The sequence below is a fragment of the Muscardinus avellanarius genome, assembly GCF_963383645.1.
Source record: "Muscardinus avellanarius genome assembly, chromosome: 2".
Lineage (NCBI taxonomy): Eukaryota > Metazoa > Chordata > Mammalia > Rodentia > Gliridae > Muscardinus > Muscardinus avellanarius.
Window position 1 is genome coordinate 57645763 of NC_137787.1, and position 13516 is coordinate 57659278.

General features: G+C 37.7%; 1 protein-coding gene across 1 annotated transcript in view; it reads left to right on the forward strand.

Annotated features, from left to right (window-relative positions):
- Positions 1-13516, forward strand: part of TTN (titin) — a gene marked incomplete at both ends in the record, with an annotated part of 282804 nt that overhangs the window by 94586 nt on the left and 174702 nt on the right. Inside the window, 19 exon segments of the mRNA XM_080689373.1 lie at positions 359-646; positions 755-1033; positions 1142-1420; positions 1510-1788; positions 2597-2884; positions 3022-3309; positions 3726-4016; positions 5946-6233; positions 6995-7087; positions 7205-7490; positions 8867-9050; positions 9271-9360; positions 9453-9720; positions 9816-10076; positions 11939-12148; positions 12356-12433; positions 12535-12561; positions 12945-13004; positions 13319-13402. Of these exon segments, the coding sequence (XP_080545499.1) occupies positions 359-646; positions 755-1033; positions 1142-1420; positions 1510-1788; positions 2597-2884; positions 3022-3309; positions 3726-4016; positions 5946-6233; positions 6995-7087; positions 7205-7490; positions 8867-9050; positions 9271-9360; positions 9453-9720; positions 9816-10076; positions 11939-12148; positions 12356-12433; positions 12535-12561; positions 12945-13004; positions 13319-13402 (3921 nt within the window).

The following is a 13516-nucleotide window of genomic DNA, read 5'->3' on the forward strand; positions in this document are numbered from 1 at the left end:
AGATTTAGAACAAAATTGACTTTAAAGTTATATCCCTTTCCTTTAGAGGGATTTCTAAGAGGGTGGTAGGGAGCAACACCTAATCCCTGGATAAGATCAAAGTGTTTTTTTACTACCACTGATGCTGTAATAATTCGCCTTGTAATGATTCGAAACAACAAAAAATACGTAAACACCCAGTAAATCAACTAATACATACTGCTGATTAATTCTCTAGGTCCTCGATTGTGTGAATTTATAGGGAATTGTTTGCTATTCTTACAAAAGAGCTAAATTGGATCTAGGGGTATCAATTTTTTCTTTAAGCCATTTTATATCTGATGTCTCTTGTCATATTTTTTTTTCTGATCACATTCAGATCGAATTATTCCTCCTTCATTCACAAGAAAACTGAAGGAGACAAATGGTCTGTCAGGCTCCTCTGTTGTAATGGAGTGCAAAGTGTATGGATCACCCCCCATCGCTGTCTCCTGGTTCCATGAAGGAAATGAGATCAGCAGTGGCAGGAAGTACCAGACCACCCTGACAGACAACACTTGTGCTTTAACTGTGAACATGCTAGAAGAATCCGACGCTGGCGACTACACGTGCATTGCCACAAATGTGGCTGGTTCTGATGAATGCAGTGCTCCTTTGACTGTGAGAGGTCTGTTTGGAATACAGTAAAACAGAGCACTTTCCTACTTTATTGGGCATTTTTATCTTCCCGATTCACAAATATTAAACTTTTTCTGATATGTGCTTTTGTGTTTAGAACCACCATCTTTTGTTCAGAAACCTGATCCCATGGATGTCTTAACTGGCACCAATGTAACTTTCACAAGCATCATCAAAGGAACACCTCCTTTCAACGTTAGCTGGTTCAAGGGTAGCAGCGAGCTACTCCCAGGGGCCAAGTGCAATGTGTCTTTGGAGGATTCGGTGGCCGAACTGGAGTTGTTTGATGTAGACACATCCCAGAGTGGAGAATACACTTGCATAGTTACTAATGAAGCTGGCAGGGCTTCTTGTACCACTCAACTGTTCATAAAAGGTTTGTCTGTTCTTATACAACAAGCATGCGTATGGTAACTGGATGTGTGTATATATGTTTATTTCATAATTTCATTTTATTTCATAATTTTCAATTTGCTTACTCTAGCACCAGCCAAATTTGTAAAGAGGCTCAATGATTACAGCATAGAAAAAGGAAAGCCCCTAATCCTAGAGGGAACATTCACTGGAACGCCTCCCATTTCTGTTACATGGAAGAAAAATGGTATAAATATAACTCCTTCTCAGAGGTGTAATATAACCACAACTGAAAAATCAGCAATTCTGGAAATTCCAAGTAGCACAGTAGAGGACTCGGGACAATATAACTGCTACATTGAAAATGCTTCTGGAAAAGACTCCTGCTCAGCACAAATTTTGATTCTAGGTTTGTCCTGCTTATGCATTCACATCTTTGTGTGCATGCGCCTATCCCAATGTGTCGCCTTCATGACCTATTCTCTCTCTTGGCTACAGAACCACCGTATTTTGTCAAACAGCTGGAGCCTGTTAAGGTGACTGTGGGAGATTCTGCCTCTCTACAATGCCAGCTTGCCGGAACCCCTGAAATCGGGGTATCCTGGTATAAAGGAGATACAAAACTGAGACCCACCGCTACCTACAAAATGCATTTTAGGAACAACGTTGCCACACTGGTTTTCAACCAGGTTGACAGTCAAGACAGCGGAGAATATATCTGCAGAGCTGAAAACAGTGTTGGGGAAGTTTCGTCATCAACTTTCCTCACTGTTCAAGGTGCTTACAGTACTTTACAAGTGAATAAGTTCATGCTCCTTTTAACAAGATTTAAAGTATCTGGTGAGGTCCTTTTGTGTAGGATAATCTTCCCAATTTCTGCTTACATAATTCCATCTTTAATTATCAGCTTATCCTTTTTCTATATCTTCTGCAGAAAAAGATCATGAAATCTGCAGTTGGAAGAGTCATGCAATCATTTGCCACTATAATTAAACATTTAAGAGATTAAGTGACCCTGTGTTTTAAAAGCCAAACCCACGAGTGTCTCGTTCAAATTGCTAGAAGGCCGTCTTTAACTGTAGGAGGATCTAACCAGGCTCATTAGTACACACCTGTAATTCCAGTACTTGGGAGGCTGAGACAGGAGGATCGCAAGTTTGCGGTCAGCCTCAGCAACGTAGTGAGGCCCTCTGCATCTTAGTGAGATCCTGTTTCAAAATAACAAATAAAATAGGGCTGGGAGTGTAGCTCAGAGGTAGAATGCCCCTGTGTTCACATACACACACAAACACACACACACACACACACACACACACACACACACACATGAAGTATATGCTGCGTGTCCATAGACATATCTTTAACCAGTCAATTTCTCTACTAGATTAAAGACTCTTTTCCCCCTCTTGCTGTAAAAACTTTTGCTCCAAAAGTCTTAATGCTTTTTCTCTAAGTAATTCAAGGACTGGTAATACTAATACTTTCTGATATATTTATAGAAGTCCCATATATGTTTGTGAGAAGACTATGTGGTAAATGAAAAATGTCCAGAGGTGTTCATTGCTTTTAAATCCTGTTTCCACAGAGCAAAAACTCCCACCATCCTTTGCTCGCCAATTGAGAGACGTGCAAGAAACAGTTGGGTTGCCAGTTGTTTTTGAATGTGCCATCAATGGATCAGAACCTATCTCAGTGTCTTGGTATAAAGATGGCAAGCCGTTGAAAGACAGCTCAAATGTGCAAACATCATTTTTAGATAATATAGCCACTCTCAACATTTTTAAAACAGACAGAAGCCTTGCAGGCCAGTACACTTGCACAGCTACAAATCCTATAGGATCTGCTTCTTCCAGTGCCAAACTCATCCTCACAGGTTTGTGAATTTTTAAACTTCTATTATTGAAATTTTGGTAATCAAATACAACATTAGGGCTATGATTTTGTGAGTTCTGTCCTCTGAGACGGGCTAGCTCTGAAGCCTGAAACCTTGTTTTTGTGCTCTGTACATAGAGGGGAAGAACCCACCCTTCTTTGACATCCCTGTGGCACCTGTGGATGCCGTGGTGGGAGAAAGTGCTGACTTTGAGTGCCACGTCACGGGAACACAGCCCATAAAGGTCAGCTGGGCCAAGGACAACAGAGAGATACGAAGTGGTGGGAACTACCAGATTAGTTATCTGGAAAACAGCGCCCACCTGACGATCCTCAAAGTGGACAAAGGAGACTCTGGCCAGTATACCTGCCATGCTGTGAATGAAGTGGGGAAAGACTCCTGCACAGCTCAGCTTAATATAAAAGGTATCGCATGGGGTCCACCAAAGGGTACTCATTTTGGAGTATAACCAATATTGCAATATTTGTACTATGATGGATGAAAAGTAGGACAACATTTTTAAGCAAATGAAGAGGAAAATGTCTAAAAGGAAATTTTTTTAGAGAAAAAAGTGATCATTTTTAAACTTTATTTTTCTAAAACTTTGTATGTCCTTCCTAAACCTAAGACTATCCTTTCTTTATACAAATTTCTGGTTCTGTAAGTGACTATGAATTATTCTCATCATACAAACACAGAAATATTTAGGAGCCTACACTGATATACTGTATTTTATTGGTTAGTCTTAATTTTAACTAAATAGGACTTCTTTTCTTGAAAAGCCTTATATTAATAACCTGTTTCTGGATTCTATTTCATATCTCATTGTAACTTTTTACAGAGCGGCTGATCCCACCAAGTTTCACTAAGAAACTCTCAGAGACAATAGAAGAAACAGAAGGGAATTCATTCAAACTTGAGGGGCGTGTGGCTGGTTCCCAGCCTATCACTGTTGCTTGGTATAAAAACAATGTAGAGATACATCCAACTTCTAACTGTGAGATCACTTTCAAGAACAATGCACTACTTCTACAAGTCAAGAAAGCAGGTATGGCCGACGCTGGCTTGTACACATGCAAAGTGTCAAATGATGCAGGCTCTGCTCTGTGTACTTCTTCAATTGTCATCAAAGGTGAGTTATCCTGGCCCCAGCCAGTTGTACTTTACTTCACTGTCTATTAGATATCCATGTGCATTGCATGTGATATCTTGACAAGATTGTCATATTGGATAAAATATACATTATTTAACTGGGGTTCATCATTCCATATATCTTTAATAAAACATTGTTTATAATTTGATTATGCAGCTCCCCAAATTAGATGCCATTTAATAAATGTATTAAATTCTTAAACTTTCTAAATTATATCCTAAGGTTCTCAAAAGTAGTTAGAAGTCAAAGCCTACTTTGAAATGTGGGCTCAAATGATATATATATACATATATGTTTATATTAATCAAGCTCATTTACTTTGAAAGTTTTTAAAACTTTGCATCACATAATAATATGCTAGCTTTGCTTACCATGAACTGTATTTGAAAACATTCTCTTTCTAAGTTTATTTCTAAAGAGTTATTGTTTAACATATGTTTTCGCTTTTGGGTTATAAGTGAATATTAATCCCAGATAAAATTTGCTCAAAAAGATGAGTGGGAAAATACTACTTATCATTATAGAAGATGTATTTAAATAGTCATCATTTGAGACAAAGAAATATGCTATGTTGTTTAATGAAATATTTATCTGATTCTCTGACCATATGGTTCTATCCAGATTGACGAATAGTATAGATTCACCAGAATCACTTCTCAAGCTCACTTCCTAGAGCAGCTTGGGATTAATCAATCAACTCTGATGCTTTGGTCAGTCATCTCAGAATATACAAATAATGTATATTATTATTTATCAATATCATTAGTAGGCTGAAATCACTAATAGGTTAAAATTACTGAACTGTCATAAAATTCAAATTTTATCACTCATGATAGCATTACACAATATGTTTTATAAAATGTCTTCTTAGCAGTAGTTTATATTCATGATGGTTCTGCTCTTGAGTAGATAAGTACTTTCTATAAGATTCCAAAGCTTAGAGTGTTTTAAAAGCATAGATAGAGTTGTAACTTTCACAATCATGAATACTGGCCTTATTCTTTTGATATGTAGAAACGTCTAATAAACCACATAGCACTGAGTTGCACTGATTTCTGTCATGTTGTTCATGTTTTCATCGTTGATTTGCAGTTGATCCCTAGCTTCAGCTCTTAACTCCTTTGGGTTGGAATTGGATTTCAAATGCAACTATAGCTGCACTAGGTAGCTAAAAGTGAACCGAGAAAATGATATATTAAGATCCGGACTCCCAATTCACTAAAGTGTTGGCTTTCTTTCCAAGAATGTAGCAATTATTACTGCTCTAGACAAGCAGAATTCCCCAATAAGCTCTTAGTTTTTAGGACTCAGTGAAAATGCAGGCCTATGCAGGTTTGAGAGAATCAAAACCATGCTATGTGATAGCAGCTGCCCCAGCGATGTCTGCAGTGCTTAATCAGGGCACAGATGCTCAGGGGACTTGTGACAACATGGCCTCTGTTCTTTACTTTTCTATATTTATTTATTTATTTATTTATTTATTTATCTATTTATTTATTTATTTGTGGTACTGGGATTTGAGCCCAAGGGCATTCTACCTCTAGGCTATACCTCCAACTCTTTTTTTGAAAGATATTTTATTTTAAAATAGGGTGTTTGTTGCTGAGAGTTTCACTATGTTGCTGAGACTATCCTGGAACCTGTGATTCTCCTGTCTCAGCCTCCCAAGTACTGGGATTGCAGGCATGTGCCACCATGCTTGGCTCTTTGTTTTAAGCCTTTATTTTTAAAAAAAATCTATCAAATGTTAACTATTGTCTCACAGAAGAATAACCCATGACACATATTCCATTCCGACCACTACTGCTGCTGGAGGGAAAACTGTTGTGTCCTTGGCTTGTTTGTTTTGTAGAATTTCACATGTTTTTTGCCTTCATGGTCTTCATGAAAATCCCTTTTCAATTCCAGAACCTAAGAAGCCCCCTGTGTTTGACCAGCACCTCTCCCCAGTAACAGCGAGTGAAGGGGAATTCGTGCAGCTCAGCTGCCATGTCCAGGGATCGGAGCCAATTCGCATCCAGTGGCTGAGAGCTGGCAGGGAGATAAAACCTTCAGACAGATGCAGCTTCAGCTTTGCTAGTGGGACCGCTGTGCTGGAACTGAAGGATGTCACCAAAGCAGATTCGGGAGACTATGTGTGCAAAGCTTCAAATGTAGCTGGAAGTGACACTTCCAAATCAAAAGTGACTATTAAAGGTACGGATGCTCAAATCTGCATGCAAATTAAGCCAACCATTGCTCACCTTTATTTGCTTATTGTAATTTAAGAATGGAATTGGACTTTTAGAAATACCAGTTATTAATAGTATGGTGTGTGTGTGTGTGTGTGTGTGTGTGTGTGTGTGTGTGTGTGTGTGTCAGGAATTGAACCCAAGAGCATTCTTCCTCCAAGCCATACCCCCAGGCCCATTTTTTTTTTTTTAACTTGGAAATGAAGCCTCACTAAATTGCTGAGACGGGCTTTGAACCTATGATCCTCCTGTCTCAGTCTCCCGAGTACTGGGATTAGCGGTGTGTGCCACAGTGCCTGGCCTATAGTCTTCTTATTATAATTGATGTATTAGGTAATTTAATAGAAATAATTTCAATACAAATTACTTTAAATTACTCCAGGTTCTTGAACTTCTTTTCAGTATATCCAAGAATGTATAATTAGTGCAGTTCCAAAAATGGTGCTGTACTAATGTACCGTAAAGTAGCTTAATGATATTACTCTACAGGAAATCTATAAAATAAAGTCAAGCCTAGAAATGTAAAGCTTTCTTATTGTTCAGTGTACAGTAGCTGTTACTGGAATAGACCTCTGTGAAGCTAACTCTTCTATTACTTGTTCTCATATATGTAGTGAGTCTTAGAGTACATAATATGACACTGCCAAACCTAAAGCCTGTTTTACATGGGGAAATATTTACTACAATTTAAGATGTAAAAGCAAAATATGTAAATGTGTATTTCAGAAAAACCAACTGCAGCTCCAGCAGCTAAGAAGGCAGCAGTAGATGGAAAACTATTCTTCGTCTCTGAACCACAGAGTATCAGAGTTGTAGAAAGTAAGTGCTTCGTGAAAAGTGTGTATTTCTCTATCTTACTACTGATTTCAATTTAGAAAAAAAAAAACAACCTTGGAAAATAATTTTTAAAATAAATTTGTTTTCATTGTTCCTTAGAAACCACTGCGACGTTCATTGCAAAAGTTGGAGGTGATCCAATCCCAAATGTCAAATGGACAAAAGGGAAGTGGAGACAGCTGAACCAAGGGGGTCGCATTTTTATCCATCAAAAAGGCGATGAAGCAAAACTGGAGATTAGAGATACCACAAAAACCGATTCTGGGTTATACCGATGTGTGGCATTTAACAAACATGGTGAAATTGAAAGTAATGTTAATCTACAGGTGGATGAAAGGAAGAAACAGGAAAAAATTGAAGGTGATCTTAGGGCAATGCTGAAAAAGTAAGTTCAGCAAAAATCATGCATTGTAGCAATTTATTCATAAAGAAATCTCAAGAAGGGTGGACTACCCCCCCTAAACAGATATTTTAACAGAAATACATAGGCAAATATGAGTGAGAGTTGGAGTCAATGGTTCATTACAATTTGTCTCTGAATGATCATAAGGAATTTTTTGTGTGTGTGTGGCACTGGGGTTCCTGGAAGCCCTTCTACCTCTGGGCTACACTCCCAGACCTATTTTATACCTCTTATTTGGAAACAGGGTCTCTTAAGCCAGCGAGGCTGGCTCCAAACCAGCGCGATCCTCCTGTATCTGCCTCCCAAGCGCGGGGATTACAAGCGTGCGCCACCACGCCCGGCTATAAGGAAGCTTTAAGACTGTACATTTTAAAGCTTTTAAACAAAAGGAAATGATGTATAGAAAAGCCCAATAATTGTACATGTCTAAGTATAAAATTTTTGTTTTCATTTATGATTTATTATGCTACTAATGATTTTTCTCAATTTTAAATATTTTTCATAATTGCCAATCATTTCAATATAATTTGTATTTGAAAATAATTAATTAGCACTTAATTTCTATACATATTTTGTGGGGGGGGGGTTACTGGGGATGGAACCCAGGGGCATTCTACCTCCAAGTTATACCCCCAGCCCTATTTTTTATTCTTCATTTTGAAACAAGGTCTCACTGAGTTGCAAAGGGTCTCACTAAGTAGCTGAGGCTGCTCTTGAACTATGATCCTCCTGTCTCAGCCTCCCAAATGCTGGGATTACAAGTGTGGGCCTCCACACCCAGCACATCTTTTTCATGGCATGTTTTATTAACTCCTTTAAAAAAATTTCCAAGCCCAGGTGGCCCATGCTTGTAATCCCAGTATTTGGGAGCTGAGACAGGAAGAATTACAGGTTTGTGGCCAGCCTCAGCTACTTAGTAAAGCCCTCTGCAACTTAGTGAGACCCTCTTTCAAAATAAAAGAATAAAGAAAAGGGCTGGGGATATAGCTCAGAGGTAGAATTCCTCTGGGTTCAATCCCCAATACCACAGAAAATCCCATTGGTGTTATAATTTTTATATTATAATTCTTTAAACAGGCTCTCTGGTTGGAAAGTTTACAGAAAATACTCCTATTATTCTTTCCTTTCTTAAACTCTTTGGGTCAAATTTTTATACTTCATAGCAACAGTCTCATCTTAAGCCACCTCTTCTCTAAACCACATTTTTTATCATTTATTATTATGATAAAATTAACATTTCTTGAATGAATAACATAGAACTATGAAAAAAACGTAATGACATTCATACTCTTTGAGTGACAGGCAGTTCAAAATAAATAGGAGACAAATTATTTCTATTTATTTCTTACTTCATTCAGGACTCCAGCCTTAAAGAAAGGATCTGGGGAAGAAGAAGAGATTGATATCATGGAACTTCTCAAAAATGTTGATCCTAAAGAATATGAAAAATATGCCCGCATGTACGGAATCACTGACTTCCGGGGTCTCCTTCAAGCATTTGAACTGCTGAAGCAAAGTCAAGAAGAAGAGACACATAGATTGGTATGATTCTTTGTGTACATCATCATCCTAAAACAATCCACACTCGAAACATCGTGTGTGTGTGTGTGTGTGTGTGTGTGTGTGTGTGTGTGTGTGTGTAACCTACATTGATAGGATATCACTTAATGTAACCTAAAAGAGCAGCAGTGGAAGTTGGAGAGAGGCATGCACTCCATAGTTCTAATTTTGTTTCACATAATAATTACTTTTTTCTTCTTAGGAAATTGAGGAAATAGAGAAGTCCGAAAAGGATGAAAAGGAATTTGAGGAACTTGTGTCATTTATTCAACAAAGGCTGACCCAGACAGAGGTAAAATGCACTATGCTAATAATAAAGTATACAAATTACTATTGGGAATTACAAGAAGAATAACTAATACGTTTTCATCCTTTATTCCCTAGCCTATCACTCTGATCAAGGATATTGAAAATCAGACGGTCTTGAAAGATAATGATGCTATCTTTGAAATTGACATTAAGATCAATTATCCAGAAATCAAGCTCTCATGGTACAAAGGGACTGAAAAACTGGAGCCCAGCGATAAATTTGAAATAACCATTGATGGAGACAGACATATACTCAGGGTCAAAAACTGTCAGCTTAAAGATCAGGGCAATTACAGACTGGTTTGTGGTCCACATATTGCAAGCGCCAAACTGACTGTAATTGGTGAGTTAAAAATGAATTATAAAGAACTTGTGAGATTAACTTACTTTTGAGCACATCTGCATATGATATTGAACAACATGTGTATTATATCACAGAGCCTGCCTGGGAACGACATCTCCAGGATGTTACTTTAAAAGAAGGCCAGACTTGTACCATGACCTGCCAATTTTCCGTGCCAAATGTGAAATCTGAGTGGTTCAGAAATGGCAGAATCCTTAAACCCCAAGGTCGAGTTAAAACAGAAGTGGAACACAAAGTTCACAAACTGACCATTGCAGGCGTTCGAGCGGAAGACCAGGGTCAGTACACTTGCAAACATGGAGACCTGGAAACATCAGCAGAGCTCAGAATCGAAGGTGGGTGAAAGGCTTGGACAGAGCTATGGTAGATTGCACAGGGCAGCAGCACAGGTTGTGCAGAACACAAGGTTGTTTGATGCCATCAGACACATCTCAAAGGCTCCTGTGTTCTCAGTTCCCAACACACAGATCCATAGCGTTCATTCCACCTCAAAATTCACACAAACCAAAAGGGAGATATGCCAATAAGTGGCAGTTCTTTTCCATATTTCTTTTAGAGCAGAAGCACATTTTAATCTAAACTGGGGCATGGCTCTTAATGATTATTTCTACTTAAAGTCTAAATTCTCTAATTCTCGTATAAGTCATATGATGTTTACAGGAATATGTTTAGAGGTGGTTATCATTGATAACAACATAAGTGATACTGTTTATTAGCTAGCAATTGTTTTTTTAATGCTGATTTCATGTGAGGATTATATTCCTACATTCTGACTCTCTGAAATTGAATGAAATATCAGAATTTAAGAGCAACATATTCATTTTTAAATTATTTAATTGTAGGCATTTCCCAAAAATACCCTTAAACTATACTGAAAAAAATTGGCTGTAATCATAGCATCTATACCCGATTATCAATGCTCATTTTTAGTTCTTGAAATACAATTATATGACATCTTATTTACATAAGCACTTCAACTTTTCTGACTTACTCTACCATAATTATCCATGCCTGGTTATATTTTGAAGTAAAAACAATTTTTATGGTACTGAGTCTAGGGAATTCTACCTCTGAGCTACACTCTCAGCCCTATTTTATTTTTTATTTTGAAACATGATCTAAGTTGTCAAGGCTGAGCTAAAATCTATGATTTTCCTATCTCAGCCTCCCAAATACTGGAATTATAGGCATGTGCCACCACACCCAGCTAAGTTAAAAAATTTTTAATTATTTTAAAATTAAGGATCCAGTTTAATGTGCCAATCATTTTTTTAAATAATTGAATATTAACTAAAATTCTTCAGTGAAAACAGCTCATTAGGGTACCATGTATTTTTCAGTACTCATGATATTATTATATACAGAATTCCAGATTTCTAGATACAAATTTAGAGGGCCCTCCCTCTGGGTCATTCTCCTAGAAGATACCTCTGCCATTCACATTGGATCAGTTCCTGTGTCTGCCCATATGTGCTTAAATAGTAGATTTCCAAACTCTAAAATGAGTCCTCTGAATTTTTGAAGTACACAGTTCCTATTGAGTTTGAAATTATGTCACATGGAAAATTACATATATGAGATAATTCTACTGGGGCAAGAATTTCATAGAAAGGAATAAATTATAAAATCAAATATGTCTTCTATTATGAACCTACCATTTTAAAAAATTTTTATTGGTGCATTGTAGTCATCCATCTTAATGGAGTACAAAATGGTAGAGGCATACGTGCACACATCACTCATTTAGCCCTTCCCCAATTCCCACCCCATTCCTTCCCCCTCCCTTTTTCTCATGTTTGGCTTAGTGATTGCCCTTGATATACTTGTGAATGCACATCACATACATTAAGGAATTTTCCTTTTTTCTTCCATCTCTCAGGTCACCTAACTCAAAAATAATAGGCATAGCACCTACCATTTCATTGAGATTTTTGAAGTTTAACTTTTGTGTTATACTCTTCCTCTAACATTTCCCTCATAAAGATGTTTTAAGGACTCTTAGGAATTTTTTTACACTTTCCCACATTGATCCTGCAGAAATACTTACAAACTAAGAAAATGTTTTTTGCCGATAAGAACATTTTGTTCTTGTTTTGCATTTTTTGTTTTCTTTGGCTATTTTACAACTGGATAAAATAATGAAGATTTTAGATATTTCTCTGCAACCTAACAGAGAACTCCTTTTGTATTTAAATAGCTGAACCAATTCAGTTCACAAAGCGCATCCAGAACATTGTGGTGAGTGAGCATCAGTCGGCCACCTTCGAGTGTGAGGTGTCCTTTGATGATGCCATCGTCACGTGGTACAAAGGACCAACAGAGCTGACCGAGAGCCAGAAATACAACTTTAGGAATGATGGTCGCTGCCACTACATGACCATCCACAATGTGACCCCAGATGATGAAGGTAATTTCATTGACAGTTTTCCTTCCAGTGAATACATAATTTGAACTTCATCTGTTTTTATATATTTCCACCCTCATATACACTTGTACTCTATATATGTAGAATACTGGTTTTGGAAAAGACAAATAAAAATAAACATTTATGTGTATGTAACTAAAGAGGCATTATTTGCAGAAAACTAAAAGTTTTGCTCATTCTTTGCTTTAGGTGTCTATTCGGTCATCGCTCGGCTGGAGCCGAGAGGTGAAGCAAGAAGTACAGCAGAGCTCTACTTAACAACGAAAGGTGAGGAGACATGATTAATATCACGCTGCAGTCTGCAAGACGAAGAGCCTGCTCAGGCAACTCTAAACACAAAAATATCTTTTATTCCCCCTCTTTTGCAGAAATCAAACTTGAGATGAAACCTCCCGGTAAGTTTTCATATTATCTTTAAATCCATCTTCACTGACAATGATTTCAGCGTTAGCCAAATTAAAATGCATAAAATATCATTCTCCTTTTTAGTAAAATATTAGTTGGTAAAATAATTTTTGATAAAACGTTAAACGTTGTGAATCTGGGAAATTAGAGATAATGACGTCCCATTTAGCCGATAGCCAAGATCACGTCAAATGATATGTTTGCCGAATGAAACTATGTTCACAGGGACTAAACTTGCCTACATGGCTGCATACAAAAGAATACTTGTGTTTGTATATTTATGCTTTTGGAAATGCCTGACAATGGAACCCATCCTTGGTATCTGATAGACATGTGTTCTCAGTTTCTCTATGCTTATTACATTTCTTTCCAGACATTCCTGACTCCAGAGTCCCAATCCCAACCATGCCTATCAGAGCAGTGCCGCCAGAAGGTAAGACCCAGCACCTCGACATTGGGCTTGGACAGCAGTGCTCCATCACTAAGACAGGACAAATGCCCGTACTGCAACGAAGTCAGGACACACACTTCTGTGTCATGGTCTTCACTGTGCAATTAAAAAATCAAAGCAAGACTGTAATCACAACTATAAATATATGCTGGCTGTATTTGTTGTGATTGATGAATTGGGACTGCAACACCCTTGCAGTACTGAAAGAAATGCATAAGACTTTTTATAATTCTTTACACAGAGCAGTAAACTAAAATATACTATTGATGACTGATGATGACATTTATTTCCTTCAGAAATCCCTCCTGTCGTTGTTCCTCCTATCCCTCTTCTGCTACCATCACCTGAAGAAAAGAAGCCACCAGCAAAACGTATTGAAGGTATTGCACCTAAATGTCAAAATATAGGGCTGGGCTTGGTGGCACACGCCTTTAATGCCAGTACATGGGAGGCTGAGACAGGAAGTATTTACAGGTTTGAAACCAGCCTCAGCA